Source organism: Sciurus carolinensis, chromosome X (assembly GCF_902686445.1).
Source record: "Sciurus carolinensis chromosome X, mSciCar1.2, whole genome shotgun sequence".
Taxonomy (NCBI): Eukaryota; Metazoa; Chordata; class Mammalia; order Rodentia; family Sciuridae; genus Sciurus; species Sciurus carolinensis.
Window position 1 is genome coordinate 125,038,602 of NC_062232.1, and position 21,769 is coordinate 125,060,370.

The 21,769-nt window shown below is 36.3% G+C and overlaps 1 protein-coding gene across 1 annotated transcript in view; it reads left to right on the forward strand.

The window, feature by feature from the left end:
• The first annotated feature begins 1,132 nt into the window (after window positions 1-1,132).
• Fmr1 (fragile X messenger ribonucleoprotein 1) overlaps window positions 1,133-21,769 on the forward strand; it is a 35,939-nt gene continuing 15,302 nt past the window's right edge. Inside the window, 9 exon segments of the mRNA XM_047535766.1 lie at window positions 1,133-1,430; window positions 11,199-11,251; window positions 14,339-14,432; window positions 16,897-16,968; window positions 17,245-17,393; window positions 18,556-18,649; window positions 18,736-18,852; window positions 21,003-21,173; window positions 21,263-21,341. Coding sequence (XP_047391722.1) covers window positions 1,380-1,430; window positions 11,199-11,251; window positions 14,339-14,432; window positions 16,897-16,968; window positions 17,245-17,393; window positions 18,556-18,649; window positions 18,736-18,852; window positions 21,003-21,173; window positions 21,263-21,341 — 880 coding nt within the window. The 5' untranslated portion in view covers window positions 1,133-1,379.

The following is a 21,769-nucleotide window of genomic DNA, read 5'->3' on the forward strand; positions in this document are numbered from 1 at the left end:
GTTCTTCATAGCCCTTATCACAGTTACAATTCCAAATTTACTTTGTGATAATTTGATTTATGTCCATCTACACCTATAGGTTCCAGGTTCAATATTGGCTGTCATTTTCGCTACCAAAGTGTAGCTAGCACTGAACACAGTGCTTGGCACATGGTAGGCGCTCAATAAACTTCTTAATTGAATGCAAGCCTTGTAGACAAAGGAAATGTGGGTCAAGGTGGATATGAGCCCAGTGAAGAGTCAGGGGTGGGAAAGTTATGGTTGGCTCTACTGTAGAGGGTAAAGGGGGAAAACTGTAAGGAAAAGGTGCAACTGCCCCTGTAGACTGGCTGTAAGACTGCTCCGTATATGTCCACCCTCTGGTGCAGGGCAGGCACTGAGTAAGGATAGAAATGCACCGTAAAGGAATTAACAAGCACATAACACAATCTTTTTGCACCAAGGTCAAGAAAAATATGAAACGGAATTGAGGAAAGGGGAGTATGTGGTCCGGGGCTGGGCCTGAGAAAGGGCTAACATTTCCACACTTCCTGACACATGCCTTGCTACTGGGAAGGCACAGAATGTACCCACATGGCAGCCCAAATTCCCTTAGTGGGGAAGGGTGTTATTCTCTGCCCTGTACCTCGAAGGGTCACTGGGGCTGCCACCATTACAGTTCAAAGTCTTCTCAAATCTAATTCATCACCTTTCTTGTCCCCACCTCCCAACTCCACCTCCAATTCAATTAGGCTCAGAGCTACTTTGGGGAAAACAAAACAAAACAGTGAACTGAATCAAAGCCCCCTCTAATCCTTGCCAGGCCGCACTCCGATAACAGGACGCAGTTGCTCTCCACAGGAGGCCCTTTCCCACGGCCCCGCTTGCGGCTCTACACAAACCAGCGCTCTGGACCTTCCCAGGAGATGCTAGGCCGCGCGACCTGTCACCGCCCTTCGCGCCTTCCCGCCCTCCACCGAGCCCGCGCACGCCCAACCCGCGCGCCCTACGCTGGACCCGGCTCCCAGCTGGTTCCCAGCAGCGCGCACGCGCGCGCTCCCCAGCCCGTGAGGAAGAAGAGGGCGGGGCCGAAGGGGCCGAACCCGCGGGGGGAGGGGCGGCATCAATCACGTGACGCGGTTTCACTGTTTACACGAGGAGCGGGCCGAGCGTTCGGCCTCAGTCAGGCGCTCGGCTCCGTTTCGGTTTCACTTCCGGTGAGGGGCCGCCTTAGAGCGGGCGGCGAGCCGACGGCGAGCGCGGGCGGCGGCGGTGACGGCGGCGCCGCTGCCGGGGGGCGTGCGGCAGCGCGGCGGCGGCGGCGGCGGCGGCTGGGCCTCGAGCGCCCGCTGCCCACCTCTCGGGGGCGGGCTCCCGGCGCGAACAAGGCTGTAGAGAAGATGGAGGAGCTGGTGGTGGAAGTGCGGGGCTCCAATGGCGCTTTCTACAAGGTACTTGCTCCAGGGCAGGCCCCATCTTCGTCCTACCTTCCCTCCCTTTTCTTCTCGGTGTCTGCAGAAAGGCAGGCCTGGGGCCCTCTTTCAGAGCGCTGCTCCCGGTGTCCAGGGCGCGCTCGGCGGGATGTTGTTTGGGAGGGAAGGACCGGACTTGGGGCCTGTAGGAAGCTCCTGGAGCCCCGCTAGGTCTCCCACTAGAGGCCCCGGAGCCTACCGGGATGAGAAAGGAGCAAGAAGAAGAGGGAGCCCTTCTGAGGCCAAGCCCCGCTAGGGAGAGAGATGGGCGAGGGCCGGCGACAGGTAGAAACGAGATCCGGGCGGGAAGGGCCAGAATCGGTTCTAAGTGACCGCGAAGGCTTGTTTCTTCTTTCCCAAATATACTCTCTTGGTGGTGTCCGGGCCTGACGTGTGGGTAGGTGTGGATGAGCAGGGGGCGCCCCGGCGGGGTTGCCTGCTGCCTCGCCAAGACGGTTTCAGGTCTCCTTTGGCTCCTGTGTTCCGGCCCAGCATTGGGACTTGGGAGAGCGCCCCTTCTTCTGGGCGAGGGGTGTGGAGATAGAGTAGTAAGAAGCAGGAGTCAGCACCGTATCACAATGGCAACTGTTTTTTGCTGGCCTGCCTTTGTGAATTTCAGAGGAAATTTTAGACCCAAAAGTTTCGGGAAGACCTTAAGATCTCTGAGCGATGCATTAAAGAAGTTGGGATTATTCCTGGCCCCCCTCCCTATCTATAAATTCAGGAATATAGATGCTTCAGCTCCTAAAAACATTAGCAGCTCTGCTACTTATAAGTATTCTTTGTGTTTAAGTCCTCAAAGACCTGAATAAACGCCACGAAACTTCAGGAAATTAACTGGGAGTGCATAAGTACTAGGAAATTTTACTAGGGAATGTTTGGAAATATTTTTGTGTTCTTAAGAACTTGATTTTATTCTCTTTGTAGTGTTGCTGTGGCCTGTATTAGTTGCTGTTTTAAATAGGCATTGGTGGGTTTACTGCATTGAATATCAGCTAATATCTTACATTTTTAAATATTTAAAAATATTAGATGCAGCCATAGTGTGCATTCGTAACTACTTCCTGTAGATCTAGAAATCTACAAATTCTCATCTCCTCTTGAATGTCCGTAACTTCTGTAAGTAATATCCCACCTTACTACAGTTTGTTGGCAACAGAAGGTGCACGTGGAAGGAATCACGAAAAATAGCTATTTCCATTGTCAAACAATTTAAAAACTTATAGAAAAACGTTTCAAAGGAGCATGTTTTGCTATAGGAAAATATGCGACTTGAATATATATTTTGTGCTTGCCAATTTTATGGGAACATTGGAGAAAAATATTTCATGAATGAGTAAAGTATACAAACAGATCCATACTTTCAACAAAAAGATAAAACCTTTTCTTGTGGAGTTTTTTTTTTTTTTGCCTCTTTTTTTACATAGTATGTTCTTAAACTTACCAGTACAGAATTGTTTCATTTGACTCTGCAGTCAATATTTTCATTGCAATTTATTAGAGTGACTTTGTGTAGAACCAGTCTGGGCCCTAGATTGGTAGTTTTGGTCACTAGGGATGTGGAACTAACTATAATTTATGTGCAGGGGCTAAAATTTAAGCAGTATTCTAATCTGTTATAGTTTAGATGCTAATCTTACTATCATTTAGTGAAGTTGGCTTGCCATGGAGGATGAGTAACACACCTAGTCTTGAAGGATTTACTGGCTCTAGTGATTGTGCTTGCAAAGTTACTGGAACATAAATGTCCTCTCTTTTTGCTTTTTATCTCCCACTTTCTTAAAGCAAGTTGCTTAACTTGAAGGTGGATAAAAAAAGAATGGTTGCCCTTTGGTTCCATGAGGGAAAATGTAATTCTTGAACAAATATATGTAAAAAACTTGCTGTTATGTTTATGTAACTAAGGTTGATTTTTAAGAAAACCTCCAAACATCTGTATTGACAGAAGAATATTTTGTATAATGAAAAAGGTTTAAATATTTATCTGACTTAGAAAATTGCTGTTAGAAAAGTATTGAGTTTCCTTTCTGGTGAGGTGGATGGGAAAAACGGGAAGTAAAGACCAATTTTTAAAAAATGAATTACTAGGGAGAAATATTACAATTATGGAGGAAAATGGGAACCTTGTTCATCAAATTGATAGAAAAGTCTTCAAAATCCAAACAAGTCAAACAACTTCTTTATAATTGAATTCAGACTTTGACAAGCCCATGACAAAACTATCATATTCCAAAGGATAATGCTTTCTCTCTCTTGAGCACATTGTCCAAGTTTGCAGTTTATAAACTATATAAAATATATGCAAGGAATGATTTCTTTCTGTAAAAATGACTAAAGCTCAAAATTCAGAATTAACAAAATCAAGAAGCCTAAATCCTAAGATTGAAACAGTGCTGTTCACTTTTTAGTTTTGCCTTTGGTGTTTATTAAAAACTTAAAAGTTAGACTTCATAATAACCAGCATCACTACTTTAATCCTTATATATTTCTTTGACTTAGAAAGCTTTGGTCACATGTAGCAATTATAGAACCCTATGAGCATTTTATTTAAATTATGAAGAAACATTGACTTGAACCTCATAAAATCTTGACAAAGCATTTCCTAAGCAAATAATAATGTTGAAATACAGTCTTTCTTCTAAGGGCATCTGCCCCAAATGTGGTTTTCTTTGGACTAAGAGTTTTGATATGTGCAGAGTGAATTAACTCCATTTTAGATGTAGGATGCATGTCATTACAATATGAAGACACTGCATATATCCTCTTAAGATTTCTAGGTTTTCTGCATTAGTATGAAAATTACTAAAGGTGGATAAATCAAAAGTTAAGATGCAAAACCTTGTTTTCTCAAAAATAGAGTGGCTGGTATCAAATTCATTACTGTAATATGGTGTCATTATGCTCATTCGTAATAGTATTGTGAGATTGTACTTTAATATATCTTATTTTTAAGTCTGGTATCTGAAGACACACTTTAATTTCCTGAGAATTATTATTACTATAGCTAACAATTCATTAATATAAAATGTACAATTAAGAGGAAATGTTTAAAATAAAGACATTGGTGGCCTTACATGTTATTTTAGCTACATTGCCTGCTATAAATCAGTTTTATTACACATAAACTTGCACAAAGTTTATAAATTTACAAACTTCCATAAAATGCAGATAAACTTGCATTCACATTTTCTCTGATGTCTTTCCAGTTAACTTTGTGTACAAGTATAATTCTGCACTTTGAGGAAGTGAATTATTAAGTGAACCACATTTTGTCCTTCTAAATTCATGTACTCTTTTTTAGTGTTTTATATCCATGGATACATCATCCTCCCCCCCCCTTTGAATGGCACATTTTCCAATTCCACACTCATGTATCTTGATAACCTCAAAATTATTAATTAAATGCAAAATTCCGTGGCCTAGGACTTGAAGTTCTCATTCTTGCCCAATATGGGAATCTGTTTCCTGAGATGATTAGTATCATATTATGATCATACGTAACAGGTGCTGAGTGCTTGCAAGGCACCAGGCACTGTTCTAGGTGCTCTACCTCTATTTATTAATTCCTTCCCCACAATCCTAAGATATACTGTTGTTCCTCTCATTGTTTAGATAATGGTGTAGATAGAGGTTATATAAGTAATTTACTAATAAGTGTTAGTGCTGTTCAGGCTCAGACTTAGGATTTGAAATCAGTCACTTGACTTCTTAAAGAAATTTATCTTGAAGATATTAATTGGATTTGATTTCCTACCCAGTTTTCAGTTTCATTGTAATCTTTGTATTTGTTACTGTAACATTGCTTTGGCATCCTATACCTATAGTTGTATAGTTATGTTGCCTTTTTTTTTTTTTTACTGTTGATACAAGATGTTATAAAATGTTTTGTCTCTAAATCAGCTTTTTTTTATTACTCTTGCACCTGTACATATTATACTATAATTCTTCATTTGAATGCCTATTCAGGAAAGATAAAGTTAGAATTCTTTGGCCCTGCCAGGACATTTGCTTTTGTTACTTACACCTGGAACTCATAAAACTAAAGTATGCAAAAATTAATGCACACAACAGGAAAGTTAATAATTCATTTAATACTGTTTTCTCTGTACCTATGTTATCTTTTGGTCAGGGAGAACAAGAAAGAATTGTATTTTGCTCAGAATTTATGGGAATTGCCCATACAAAGTCTACTATTCTGGGCATGTGCTATGGTTGGAAGGACTGCTGATGAGGTTTATTGTACTTTTTCCTTTCTGTTTAGTTTCTTTACAATGTTAGTGCCCATCTACAGAGGGGCACAAAGTGATAGCCCACTTTATCTTTGAAGCCTTGGGTTGGAATCTTATTTTGTCACATTTCATGTGTCCTTATCCTCTATCTCTAGTAGGGATATTTTACAATCTTGCTTTCTCTAAAAAATTAATTTTAATACTGCATGTGCTGTCATCAGTAGAAACCTACTGATAATGTAGTAATTGTGTAAATGTGGGATTTACATTGAAACTTCTCTACACATTAATCTCTTATGACTCCTATTTGTAAGATAGTTTACTAAGCTAAGGGGTTTGAGGTATCATAGGAGAATGAGAGTTTACTTAAATACAGATGGGTTTTCTCACTTCCATTCTTCAGTCCCAGTAATGTAATGTTTGGTTTGGATAGCTCTAGTCATTACACACTTTTGTAAGTATGGTTCTGTGATTGCCTCTTTGACCCAGTTGCCAGTAAATCAGGGCTCCCACGGTGATTTAAATTTTCTGCTTATTCCTTTGGTCAAGAACCTGTATCTCTCTGTGTATATGTATATGTATATGTATGTGTGTGTGTGTGTGTGTATGTATTGTCAATGAACCTTTATTTTACTTAGTTTTATGTGGTGCTGAGAATCAAACCCAGTGCCCCACATGTCAGGCAAGTGCTCTACTGCTATGCTACAACCCCAGACCCCCCATAACTCTTCTTAACTGGTTTTTTATCACCTTTCTCAAATCCCAAAGATTTTCTTTACTTTTTCCCCCAGAGTCTAAACTTTTAGTGTTTAGTATCTTTGTGGAAATATCCTTTTCTGTTTCTATCCAATTTTTTAAATCTTTCCTTTTTAGACTTTTACTTATTTACTTCCCACATCAGCAATCATGGTTTATGCTATGTTTATGAGCGACTAACTCTTATATCTTCCAAGGAAAACTGTTGAGTGACTATGACATATGTAGACTTCAGTTTTTGATCATCGATAGGGGCGCCTGGTTTTGCAGCCCCCATTGAAGCCTTTTTAAAAATATGCAGTTTTGTTGGAATGTTACTTTCCAAAATGCAGAACATTTATGGTTCTGCATCTTTTATGAAATGTGCCTCTCTTCCTGTTATCATTTATTGTCACCTATGTGTCTAACGTTATTATTCACAACAGGTTTAGGCTGGTCCAGTTCCTAACTTGCAAATGAGACATCTGCTCTTTATTGGAGATTACCTATTGGAGATTACCACAGCTATTATGTGGTGCAGCTAAGATTTTGAACCTAGAATTTGATTCAGACCAAAGTACAACCTCTAAATTCAACAACCCTCAGTTACAACCCTAGCTTTCATCCAATATAGTCAAAGTCCCTTTGTGCTTTCATGAAAGCTGCCACCTTTTGGAAACCTCACAGGAATCTCCTTAGCTTATCTTCTCCACAAACACCAACTTTGCTTGATAGGTAGTGGCCATAGTAAAATGTAGTTTTCACATTGGTAGGTGGGATGATAGTGCTCTGGAGGCAGCTAGAGAACAAGGGTATGAGTGTGAATGTTGGAGGGGGTATAAGAGGGGCAGGGGCAAAAGGAGAGTTATTGGAGAAAGTATGAGGAGATGTAGAAAGATATGGAACCCTTGGAGTGATACTTTAGTGAAACAACTTAAACTCACAGGATATGTTTGTCCTTGGTGTGTGTGTGTGTGTGTGTGTGTGTGTGTGTGTGCAGGCTAAAGACTACTGATAAGTTTCTTTTATTCTACTTATTAAAGCAGCAACCAGAAGGTATTACGTGCCTTTTGTATTCATTTAATATGCAAACAATGACTAGAAATGACTGATTTTGAAACAATCATGCAAATATCTATATACAGATAAGCCTCATTAACTCAAAGGCAGCAGGCCTGTTGGCTGTGATGATTACTCAAACCATTTCTGACACTCTACATCCGGAATTGCATTCAGAGTCTGTGAAAGCTTTTTTTTTTTTTTTAATAGTCAACACTTGCAGATCATTCTCCTTTGAGAGAATGTTTGATTTTAGGAAATAGGCAGTGTCATGAATAAGTATGATTAAACTGGGCAATAACTTTTAGGCAAATAAGGAAAAATAAGAAAGTAGCAATGTAGTAATAAATCTAAATCTAACTAGAGAACTTCTTTGGTGGGTCTTAAAAATCAACATTTTAAAATGTTTTAAATCATCACTTTTTAATATAATAGCCACTGAGCCTTATGGTGCCATTGAGCACTTGATATGTGCCAAAAGTGAATGGGAGAATGATTTAAATTTTTATTAATCTTAATGTAAATAACACATAGCCTGTAACTATCATGATAGCACAGATTTAGATAAGGGCTACAGTATTTGAAAGTCACTTGATTTATGGAGAATAGTTCTTCACCCGGCTGTAACAAGGTTCTGTTAGCTGACAACAGGATTTACCATTTTTAGCATATAATTTACAGTAAAGAACAAATGTTAATTACTGCCAGAACATGCAAACATAAAACTTTAGACAAGGATGGAGACAGAAGCAGTGGCCCTTCTTAGGAAATATGGGATCAGTCATTTAATAGTAGTCTTAACTGAACCCAGGGGCTCTTTACCACTGAGCTACATCCTCAAACCTTTTCATTTTATTTTGAGATAGGGTCTCAGTAAGTTCACACAGCTGGCCTTGAACTTGTGATCCTCCTGCCTCTACCTTCTGAGTAGCTGGGATTATAGTCATGTGCCACCATACCCAGCTGTCTTAATTTTCTAATCCCATCTCCCAAATATACATTGTTAATTTGGTGTTAGCTGTCGTGTAAAGACAAGGGAGAAATGGGGGTTAGGGGGATCTTCCCCTTTCTCCATAATTTTTATGAAGTACTTTATAAATATTAGAGCCAGAGTGACTAACTCCTACATCTCTAACTTAATATCTGGCCCCTTTGTTGCTGAAGTAATAGGCAAACAACCTCTTTAAGCACTGGGACACGTACCATTATGAAATCTGGCCATATTTCTCAAAATATGCTGTAGAAAATGTTGGTAATTTAAATATAGCTGAGTAAAAATAAGCAAGATCAGCTGGGCACAGTGGTGCATGCCTGTAATCCCAGCAGGTCAGGAGGCTGAGGCAGGAGGATCAGGAGTTCAAAGCCAGCCTTGGCAACTCAGTGAGATCCTGTCTCTAAATAAAATATAAAAAAGGATGTCTCAGTGGTTAAGCACCCCTGGCTTCAATTTCTGGTACCAAAAAAAAAAAAAAAAAAAAGGCAAGATCAAAATGATGGGAAGAAAATGCGGATATACCCACACTTAACATAAAAATAATAATTCAATAATTTAACCACCTTGGGTATTGTAGAACACAGAGATGCCATTATAGTCCACCATAATCTTTCTTACAAGGAAACTTTCTTTTAAGCATAGCTTTATTTTTATTCATTCTGACATTGCCAAGGTTTAGTGTCTCTGTTTAAATTGCTTTCATATCAGTATTTTCCAAAGCCCTGACTCAGCTTCTATTTTTTTTTTTAGTAGTCCTTAGTTAATGCTTGACTCACATGCTTTAATTTGATATTATGGGGAGTTTCATGTTTTAAAGAATGTTTTTGCATCAGACTTTTGAAGACATATTTGTTTTTTTTGTTTGTTTTTTATTGTAAACAAATGGGATACATGTTGTTTCTCTGTACAAGGCGTAAAGGCATACCATTTGTGTAATCATAAATTTACATAGGGTAATGTTGTTTGATTCATTGTTATTTTTCCCCCTTCCCCCCACCCCTCCCACCCCTCTTTTCCCTCTATACAGTCCTTCCTTCCTCCATTCTTGCCCCGCTCCCTAACCCTAACACTAACCCCTCCCACCCCCCATTATGTGACATCATCCACTTATTAGCGATATCATTCGTCCTTTGGTTTTTTGAGATTGGCTTATCTCACTTAGCATGATATTCTCCAATTTCATCCATTTGCCTGCAAATGCCATAATTTTATCATTCTTTATGGCTGAGTAATATTCCATTGTATATATATATACCACAGTTTCTTTATCCATTTATCAATTGAAGGACATCTAGATCAAGACATTCATCAGATGCCCACTATATCCTAGAAATTGTTCCAGTTACTGAGGATACAGACATCAAAGAATGGTCTTAATCCAAACTAATTTCTTTTCCAATAACCAAAATGGATATCTAATATCCCAAATCACAACTATTTACTGTTTTCCCCTAAAAATTTCATAGCATTATCCCTTACATTTAGGTCTCTTGCATTTTAGTTGATATTTGTATGTGATATGAGGTAAAGATCAAAGTTTATTGTTTTGCATGGATATCTAATTGTCCCAGCACCATTTGTTAAAAACACTTATTCTTTCCCATTGACTTTTCTTGACTTCCTTGTTGATAAAGGATTGATTTCTATCACACTTAAAGCTGTTTCTCATAGTCTGATCCTTTGTTTTTGCTGCCCCCTTTGACCTGATAGAATGCTACTGCATCCTACATTTTCTTGGTTAGCTAATTCTTCCTTATCTTTTGAGGTTCCATAGAAACCTGACCGCTTTCAGTAAGTTTCCCTTATCTACCTACCACCACCAACAACAACACAATATTTTTTCCCCAGGGCTGGGAGAGCAACTTCTTAGGAAGGTGATCTGCCTAGTACCTAGTAAGTATTCATTAGGTTAATACTAGGCACTCTGAAAGATAACTAAATAAAATAAGACCTGCTGGGCATGGTGATACACACCTGCAATCTCAGCAACTCTGGGAAGCTGAGGCAGGAGGATGACAAGTTGGAAGCCAGCCTCAGCAACTTAGCAAGATCCTGTCTGAAAAAAAAAAAAAGAAGAAATGGGATGTATTCATTGGTATATCATCCCTGGGTTCAATACCTAGTACAAGTAAATAAATAAGATCCAACATTACCCTGTGCAATTTTACTGTCAGTGAGAAATGGAATAAGCTTATAGTAGGGATAAGCACAGAATGCTGAGAAACCAGAAGATAGGAATGTAATCTAGACTTCTGGGTTTTCCCGTAGAATGGGGACATCTGTCCTGAAATCTGCAAAATCAATAGAAGATAACTAGGTAAAAAGAGGGGAAGATAATAGGAAGGAAATAATAACATTTGTTAATGGATTACAACAGATCTATGCTGGCTGACATGTGGCTCTGGAGCAAGTTTCTTAATTTTGAATAATACTAGCCCAAAGTGTACCTCCAGCTTTATACTCACTGTTACATTGTAATTTTCAGTATACTTACCTCTCTTATGAGATGCTGACCTCTGTGGAGCAATTTTTCTTGTTTATTGTTTGAACTGTCTCTTTTCCTAGAGCCCAGCGTATAGTAGGTGGCAATATAGATGTGACAAATGGATGAATAAACTTCAAAAATAGGCTTTTTCTCAAAACTCCATTTTATTCTTATGCATAGAATGTTTCTAAAATTTAACTAAAAATGGTCTTTAAGCTTAAAAGTTAATTGTATTTTTCTTATAGGCATTTGTAAAGGATGTTCATGAAGATTCAATAACAGTTGCATTTGAAAACAAGTAAGTGTCTTAATTTAATTTTAATGTCCAGGTTCATGTAATATTTCATGCTAATTCCTCTTTATTTTTAAAATTCAAATCTAGTCTGATTTTTTTTTCATATAACTGACCAAGAAGTTCCTGAAAAACTGTTAAATCAGTGGGATTACTGTTCTTGTTAATGACTTCATAGGTCCCTATTGTATAATCTTGATCCTTACTTTAGTCCCTTTGTGAAAAAGAAACCAGAATCTTCTGTATTAGTGACTGACATTGTAAATAGGAATATTTGTGATTTTTATAAAAGATGAAAATAAAGGGATTCGTGGGTATTGGCAACAAAAACATCTGGGTTTTGTAACACCAAATCTAAAACTGATTATTTAAAATGTTCTCTAGTATATTTTATGAGAAACAATCATATTTACCCATTACCTTCATATAGTTATAATCAATAATAAGGTCTTTTATGCTTTCTTTAGCTAGATCAGAAATAAAAATACTGTATCTGGAAATATTAGTTGTATGAAAGTATAGTTATTAATATTTTATTGGGGGAGACAAGCTTTTGACACATTTTTTGAATACTAAGCAACTATTTTCATAGTAATCATTCAAAATACTAAAGTACATATAAACTAAAGTGTAAATGGGGCCACAATCTTAGGATTTTGCTGAACTCTGATAAATGGCCAATAGATAAGTTTGGGTTTTTATGTAGTAAGAGAATTAATAGTATATCAAAAGCAGGCTACAAATCTGTGGAGACAAAGTCGATTAGTGGCTGCTTAGTATTGGTTTGGGACAATGAATGTGTTCTAAAATGACTAGTAATGATTGCACGTATCTGTGAATATATAGTAAGCCACTGAATTGTACATTGAAATTGGTGAATCATGCGGTTCGTGACTTTTATCTCAATCTGCTAAAACGTAGTACATGACCCAGATGTACTGAGTAATAAATAAAAACATGCTCTAAAAAATTAAGTGCAGGCCTGCATTTAATGTCCAGTAACTCTTGTAATTAGATTGTAAGTAGGTTCTTTTAGCTAGCAGCAGGACAAAGTAGTAGTATCCTTAGATGCCTGAGACACATTTGGAGGGATGGAGGTAAAAGGATTGAGAATATCCAAACCTGTTCCCTGGTAATCTCAGTCCACAATGCGAGTTTGAATAATAGAAGTCTTTCTTTGAATACCTAACCCCCAAAGTTTTAGCATTTGCCACTTTCTCTTTTGAGTATCTGTGGTTATACAGTAGGCAACAATAGTATCATACCTCTAATGGAGGAATTTTTGATAACTTGGAGAGTAATTTTTTTTCTTGCAGTTACACTCTTAACCCTTTACTAGGTTAACACTGTTTACCATAATAGGAGAGTTAGTTTCTCCTGTAGTTGGTAATATGAAGTATTAAGGAAGCACTTATTCCTCTATTTATATAAAATTGTGTCTAGCTGATACATTGATTTATCAGATCAGTTCCCTTTGATTTTCAGCCAGATTTCTACTGTAAATATAAAATTATTCTCTTCACCTAATTATTTATCTCCTGTATCATATCTGCATAAAAGTATCTCTTCAAGCTGTGTCTATTGTCCCGTGAATTTGAAATAGACCATCAGTTTTTCCTTGTCTTCTTGGAGAATGTTTGAGTTAGAATACTGACTTTGAGCACATCAGTAGGATTTGAAAGGTCTCTACCAGAGTAGTCTCTTTGCCTTTCCTTTTGTGTGTCAGTTTTGGTTTTCTGTCTAAAAAATAAAAAAATAGTGTTTCATAGAACTTTAGTTGATGTTTATTCTTCCTTTCCTGTCAACCATGAAGAAACTCCTATTATAATAATACCAGATTGTTTTAGGTGCTTTATTTTTACCTTCCATATTTCACATTTTTAAATATTGAATTTGAATTTTTATCTCTATACACTTAAGAATTAAAATCATTTTCATTCATTGGAACCAAGAAAATTATATTTTGCATTATTACATGCCTTACAAATTTACTAATGATTTTATAACATATTAAAGCCACTAATTTTCAGTTAGTATAAAAAGGCTTTTCTCAAGTTAGGACTTTTTTTTAAAAAAGTTTCTTTAGTTTTCAAGTGTGTGTAATAAGTCCGGGGAAGGATTCAGTCTGATTTCAGTACTATTTAGTTTTCCACAAATTCTGACTTAAATCACTTGTCTTCTTACATCCCTTTAGAAAATAAAAATCAGCACTTTCCTCAATAGGATTTTGCTAAGAAAGCCCTTTAACATAACTTAGACATTAGAAAGAACAGATTGTAATATTTGCTCATGAAACACCCCAGAAAGAATCCAGAAGTGACTGCTCCAGCAGTTGAATCCTCTAGTGTTTTGAATAATTTCTTTTAATAATTTATATCTTTGTGGGTATGAAAGAATAAGTTGGTATCTTTCGAAGTTTTCCTTATCATTTTAAATTACAAAACATAGACAACTTAATTGAACTCCTATAGGCTGTCTCCATCGGGTTTCTGTGGTTTAGGAGACCCCCACCAACCCAGTGCATGCTGATACGTCATTCTGATCAGCAGCCAGCTACCCATGGAATTGACCGCCTCGTGGGATCTAAAATTTAAAGGGGGAAAAGTGAGTTGTGAATTGCTAATGTGCTGACTGCCCCATTTGCTTGGGAATTAGAGGGCAGTTTCTTTGATTATTGGAATGTGGTTAAAATTCCTTTGCAAGTACAAGTATGTTGATGATATTACTAACAGTTATTGATACTAACATTTAATTTAAGCATCAGAGGAAATTGTTATGGCCTTAATATTTAAAACTTATAGTAGTTGAAATTATTGAAGAAAGATGTTTTTGAAAATCCATTGTTGATCTACTGTGTTTAGAGAAATATTCCAAGTGGAAGTACAAGGCTGCTATGCTGCATGCAGACTTTGTTGAAATGTGTCTATATTGCCATTATGTTCCACTCAGCAAAGATTGGCCATTTTTAAAGTATTTGCTTCTTTAAACTAGAAAAAGAGGGTTACACTTAACCCAAAGTTAATGGCAGTGAGTTCACTGTTACATTTAAACACCAAGAGCATGTTAAATAATTACGTATTTGCTTATTTGCAGCTGGCAGCCAGAGAGACAGATTCCATTCCATGATGTGAGATTCCCACCACCTGTAGGTTATAATAAAGATATAAATGAAAGTGATGAAGTTGAGGTGAGTCCCCCCTGCCATAACATTAAGTACAGAAGGAGTTGTGTATTTAATTTTCTTTGGCTTTATATTTATCTGCCTCTACTTTGCTTTTAGCACTATTTAAGCTGCCTTGATTTTCATTACTGAGATGGATATGTGCTTTTGACTGGCCCATCTTAATAATGGTTTTAAGTGATGTATGATTAATTATTACAATGTTTAAGGTTGTCTTGTCTATTTCAGCAGGACTCAAGGAATATCTTTTTTTAGGTACTGGAGATTGAACTCAAGGCTTCACACATGCTAGGTCAGTGCTCTAGCACTGACCCATTATCTCCACCCCATCTCAGTGAATATCTTTAAAAGTCATTTCCCCAAGTTTTTGCCCCTTAGTACTCTTCCCTTTCCTTTATATGAATTTTTATTTGAATAATATATTGTTTATAAGTATGTCCCCATTTTAAGCAAAATGGATTAGGAAAATTTATTTTACAAAGAAAACAGATCATTCTATTTAATAGAGCCATGACCTGAAATTTATTTCTCTAGCAGTGAATTTTCCTGGTGTATTTTTTAAAACCTGCAGCTTTCAGTTGACATATATGGATAAAATCTCTTTTTAATAGAATATACTGTGAACAACCTGGTCATCTGCCATTGAGCTATTTGACCAAACTTTTCTATGGAGATTTAGCACATTATCAGATTTGTAGTTTGTGATTTTCTGTTGATTGGAAATTGGTTTTGTATTTAAGGCACTTATAATCTCCTTTGTGTTAATTTGTATAGTATCATCCCTCTCCTTCCTATCCCTTCATATTTCATTGTGAGCTGCTTCTCTTTTTTCTCAACAATTAGCATAATACCTTATTCATAATTGTAACTTTGTGTATATTTAAAATGTGAAGAAAGCAAGTAAATACACATATGTAGAAGTAAGACAAAATGGTACTAGGTCCTTGAATTCTTATTTTCTGCTCTAGGTACCAGAGGTGCAACAAAACAGGACAGTCTCTCCTGCCTTTGATAAGGTCACATTCTAGTGAGGATAGCTAATATCATGGCAAGTGAAAGTCATGAAGGAAAAAAAAATCAAGATGGAAGGTAATATAGGGGCAGGAGTGCTCCTTTAGATAGTAGTTAGGGAAGGTCTCAATGTCCAGGTCTGTATTGTTCTCTGTAATTTAAAAATGGAAATAAAATATTATTTACTGAACAAACATGTTCCAAATACCTACTAGGTGTAAGCAGTGGGACTTGGTTTTGCAAGGGATCCTAATAAGGAACAGAAATGTTATCTATATTTCAAGACCTTTTGCTGTATACTTATCCAGAAGACTGCAAACTCTCCGAAAGCAAGGGACAAGTCTTTTGGTCTGTCTATATCAGTAGTACTCATAATAGTGTTTACTGGAGAGGTAAAGCGGACCTTTTTGTTTTTCTCTGTAGTCACATGACATGTGGAAATCATTGAGATGCTGTTGCTAGGATAACCTCACTGTATTACATAACAGTTCAGGTTATTTCTTTGGCTAGAGCAGAGTCTAGAGAGCAGTGGAGGCCAGAAGGAAAGGTACGTTAAGTTGTATAACCATTAACTTTAGTTGTAAAAGGGAGACAAGTTTGAGCCTTTGGACCACTTGTCAACCTTAGATTCGGTACCCTTCTCTCCTCACTGGGCCTCTCCTCTCTACACCTCTTGTCCTCCATGCTTCTACTTTCTGCTTCTGAGTACTTCTATCTATCAACATATATATTGTATTGTTTCTTTTCCTATTAACTATGATTTGCAAGTGTCTTCACAAAAGGTTCCATGCAGCACATCGTAAGTGAACTTTGAAGTGATCACCAGAGATCGGTTAGAAGAATTGGTCCACAGTATGTGAGAGAGCAGGAATGTGATATCCAGAAGATTGCCAGCATGGATTTGTCCTTTTTAGTGGAAAGGAGGCAGCCCAACAGTAACCAAGGATCTGTCCCTTTAGTCCCCAGGAAGCAAGAAAGCCAGGGTGGTATCCCTAGTGGACTGAGTGGTTGGTTGGTCGGTGATCTTACCCCTTTAGTAACGAGGCAGTAGACCAGTGTCAGTAACTTCTGATTAGTTTATTAATTATTTGAGTAAAACAAAACAAGTTTGTACATTTTAGACACATTTTTGTAGTTTACTAAGAAGCTAAGGAAAGTGCCCATGTTTATGAACAATCATCCTTTCTTAAGCATGCATGTTCATAGTACTGAGTATTATTGAAGTAGAACAGAGAAGTAAGTAAACTGTTTTTAACAGGGAGCTCCCAGGCAATCTTAGGTAGTTTCTGATTATGTGTCTTTGTCTAACTCAGGGTAGAGACAGGGCTATAATTTGAAAGCATATGGTATATGATTTGAAAGACAGGGGCATTTTAAGAAAATTTCCTCAATGTCTAATGATGTATAAGTTTTTATATTATGTTAATCATAAATATTCTGTGTTGCAATTTTTGTGTAGGTTTATTCCAGAGCAAATGAAAAAGAGCCTTGCTGTTGGTGGTTAGCTAAAGTGAGGATGATAAAGGGTGAGGTAGGAAAATGCATATTTAAATTTTTTTCTTATACTGTTGCCTTCTGTAAACCTAGACACTGCATTTAAGTTGGGATTTCTGTTTGAATTAATATCAAATTTGAGTCACTTTCCTAAAATGTTTTCACCATATGTTCAGTATATTTCATATGTTTTAGTTGACTGATTTTTTTCCTGTAAACAATTTATTTTGAAAATAATCCAGTAGGTATAGGTTTTACTCTTGATTTAAAAGCTATAAAACTGTGAGCAGGAATGATTTTATTTATTTCTCAGTTTTATGTGATAGAATATGCAGCATGTGATGCTACATACAATGAAATTGTCACGATTGAGCGTCTACGATCGGTTAATCCAAACAAACCTGCTACAAAAGATACTTTTCATAAGATCAAACTTGAGGTGCCAGAAGACTTAAGACAAATGTAAGTTTGTACACAAGAAATGCTGAGAACATACAGATGATGCACAGTGAATTTAAAAGAATATAAACTTTGAAATAGTACAAGTCAGTTTTAAATTCAATGAGCTTTGGCAAAAAATGGTTTGGTTTAAAAAGTAATGGGAAAAAACTTATTTAGCTTTTCCTAGTTATTATATAATCACAGCCAGATTTGGTGCCTGTGTAAATTTAGTTGACTAGATACATTATTAATGTACATGTTTTGTAAAATAAACTTAACATTTTGTGGATTTTAAGATTTCAGAACTGATAAAAAGAGATAATTTTGTCAAGTCAAATTCTAGACTACAAAAGTTTCTCCAGATTTTTCCCTTTTAGCTAAAATATTTTGAAACGTGCACTAATCAGGGTTAAAGAAGATTGAAATGATCTTTATAATCTTTGATGTAAAGTGATGACAAAAGACTTTAGATAAGGGATTCTTTTTAAAAATTTCATCAAGGGGATATAGTAAATCTGATTTGGATGTACTACAACTCAGATAAATTGCAGGTCAGAATACATAGAAATCCTTTTTTATCCTATAGGTTGTGTATATATGTAAATTTTTCTGTCTTCTCATTCATACTTATTCTTTCCTTCAAGTTGGTCAGCTATTTTGAAGGAAAAAACAAAACAAAATTAGATACCCAGTAACTATTCCTATAAGTTTTCAAATATTGACTCAAAGAGTCTACTAACTTATAAAGTAACCAAATTTGGGAAGCCTGCAGAGGAGAGTGATTCCCCTAAATATGTTTCCTTTGTAATCTAAACCCACAAGTAATCCCTGTAGAGCACAACTATTTCTTTTTCCCTTTCTTTATAAAAATCAAGTGCTTGATTTGACTATTTCAAAAATATACAACAAAGGACCTAACCTTTTTTTTTTCTTTTTCTTTCTTTTTTTTTTTTTTTTTGTAGTGCTGGGGATTGAACCCAGGGCCTTATGCTTGCAAGGCAAGCACTCTACCAACTGAGCTATCTCCCCAGCCCAGACCTAACCTTTTTAAATGGGCATAATGTATTTTGCATAAATGAAATTTAATATGAATCCATGATTCTTCTAAGTGTAAATCTGTGTCTGAATATATTTTTGCCAGTAGTTGGTAATTTCTCAACAATGGTTTTCTTTTTATTTCTAGGTGTGCCAAAGAATCGGCACATAAGGACTTTAAAAAGGCAGTTGGTGCCTTCTCTGTAACTTACGATCCAGAAAATTATCAGCTTGTTATTTTGGTGAGTGTTTTCAAGTTGTCTATTTTTGGTTTGTTTCATTTGGGCAATTTGCTTTGATAATAACGTTGTTAACTTAAATTATTTAGTCCATCAATGAAGTCACTTCAAAGCGAGCACATATGTTGATTGACATGCACTTTCGAAGTCTGCGCACTAAGTTGTCTCTGATACTGAGAAATGAAGAAGCTAGTAAGCAGCTGGAGGTATGTCACTTTCCCTAGCACTGCTTGTTAAGGCTACCTAGAATTAACTATACAGTTCTAAAACTTGAATATGGGCAGCTTATCATTCATTTACTTTTTCTTAATAATTCCATGTAGCTTAGAAAATTAAATTGTACAAATTCATAATCATAGTAAAGTTTTCTTGCCTGAGGATTCGAAATTAAGCAGTTCATGTATTTGATGGGACTTCTGGTCAATTCATTTTTACTATAAAGTTTGTCAAAGCTGCTAATAAAATGAGGTAATGCTTCTTCCATATAACATATTATCATTAAAGTACTAGAGAGTATTAAAATATCTAATCATATTCCTTTCATTATGTATGTTTATCTCTGTTTAAAAGGGTATAGAACTTCTTCATTCTAATTGGTTGTCACTCTTTAAAACTCCTGTCTTCAGATTCCTGCCAGAGGCTATTTCCCTAACTTACTCTTTCGTCTCTTAAGGTGCATTTTATCTACTTTTATTAATCCTCCTATAATTTCCATCATCATACATTTATTTTCATTGATAACTATCTAGTATTTCCATCCATTACCATAGAAACTAAATGGATTATGGTTCAATATGTCAACTCAAGTAGATTACTGTCAAAATCCAGAGTTCCTTATCATTATTCATTTCATCAGGGGGAAAGCATCAGTTGAAATAGTTAAAAAAAGAAGTTCCAAACTGCATTTTTAGAGAGAAGGTAGTCAAGGCTATATTCTTTAAAATGCTATGAAATTTGCCACATTCCAACTTGATGTGTGATTACTGAACTCTTAAAAGAGGAAAATTTGACTCTTTTCCTTATGGCCATGGAGGTCTGTTTGATTGGTTGTTTTTTGTTCTGTTTTTTTCTCTCATTCTTTCTTGATGTGCCTGTGTTCACAATTTTGTGGTTTCTTTAGTGATTGTCTTATAACTTATAGGCCAGAGCAGCTTCCTTACTTTCATTGTGAGTATTATAAAATACACTCATATGCCTCTTCTTAAACATCTAATTCTTCTTAAATGCTCTATTACCATGTCTTTGGCTTACCATTTGTCAGTGAATCATCAATGAACCAAGTTAATGAACCAGGACTCAAAAAGCATGACTTCTTGGAAAGTCCTAGGAATACTTAATGAATTTTATTACTACTCTAATCTAAAAAATGGAAATTGCACTTACAAAATTATTTACATTAGGTATATTCATTCAAATTATCAGGTGTGTTGAATAATGAGAAACTAGTGTGCATGCCTGTCTTTCTTCACTACTAATATTAAAGAGATTCACATATCCCTATAAGAAATTCCCATTTTCAACATGAGCCACTAATACATTTGGTTTGCATTAATGGCATGCTAGAACTAAACATTAAAATTTTATATGCTATTTAAAACACAGTGATTATCCACAAGTTTGGGGTATCAGTGTAATTTAGTTTTGTCATTACTGAATATTTGAAAGAGCTCATTATACTTGTGGATCCAGATCACAAGGTCTTACAGACTCTGCTCTCATTTTAGGTTTCAGATGCGTACATAAGTTTTAAGTCTTTGGCATGCTGTAATCATTCAATTTAACTTCTGTATCAGCAAGTCTTAAAGTTCCTTTTCTTAGGTTTGGGGAAGAGGGAGTGTGTTCTTTTGATGTCATCATTTAAACAGAAGGATATTTAGACTATAGTACATAGTGATAAGTTATAAAAAGGCACTATTTCCAGAAAAAAATATCCTTTAATAAAAATGAAATAAAATTTTCTACAGAGATATCATTTTCAGTGGTTTTGCTTAAACAATATTGAGTCTGTCAGATCCAGTGAGCTGGTGTTTATTTGGGAACGTTTGATCTGCTTCTTAATTACTGAATTTGTTGGTATTGGTTAACTAAGGGAGCCTTACAAATAGGTTTTCAAAAGTTACCTTGGAAAATTGTCAACAAGCTCTTTCCTATTAACAAAATACCAAATAGCATAGACCTTCAGTAATAACCTAAAAAGTACTTATGCTGTGGGACATCTTTTCTAAAATTAGTTTTCAACTGAAACTAATTTATAGGCCCCTGGTATACAGGGTCAAGATAATTTACATGGCTGACCTAAATACAGTTGTCTTAATAGTTGATAAAGCATATTCATCAGATGTGTATTTCTCTTCAGAGTTCAAGGCAGCTTGCCTCAAGGTTTCATGAACAGTTTATTGTACGAGAAGATCTGATGGGTCTAGCTATTGGTACTCATGGTGCTAATATTCAGCAAGCTAGAAAAGTACCTGGGGTCACTGCTATTGATCTAGATGAAGATACCTGCACATTTCATATTTATGGAGAGGTAAACAATTTACTAAATAGCCCCCTGCCCTAAATCAGTATTGCTGCTGACTGATCTTTTTGTCTTGAAACTGTCCCCCTTTTTATTAGGATCAGGATGCAGTGAAAAAGGCTAGAAGCTTTCTTGAATTTGCTGAAGATGTCATACAAGTTCCAAGAAACTTAGTAGGTGAGTCAGAAATAACCATTTACATGCACCACAAAACCTAAATTCAGGTAAACAATTTTTATACCAATAGAATCCAGTTTTTCCTCACTCGAGGGTATCATTTAATTGAGTTGTAATCTTTAAAATACAGTCTGTTGCTACCATGTTGAGAAAGTGTTGACTGGGTATGATACTCAGATTACATTTTCAGAATATTTGCAAAGGAGATCACTTAGGTAGTTAAAACCCAGGTTCCTCACTGTATAGTTTCTCTATCTTAAAATTGACTGGCTTTTTCAAAAGGAATGATAGTTGGGATCTTTATAATTTGGAGTAAATTGGTATTTGATTTCCCTAAGGGGGCTATAAAATGATAGCATTAATTTTAATTATCTCAAGTTGATAATTGAATGCAGGTTACTTAAATCTAGTACATTTTAAGCTAGAAG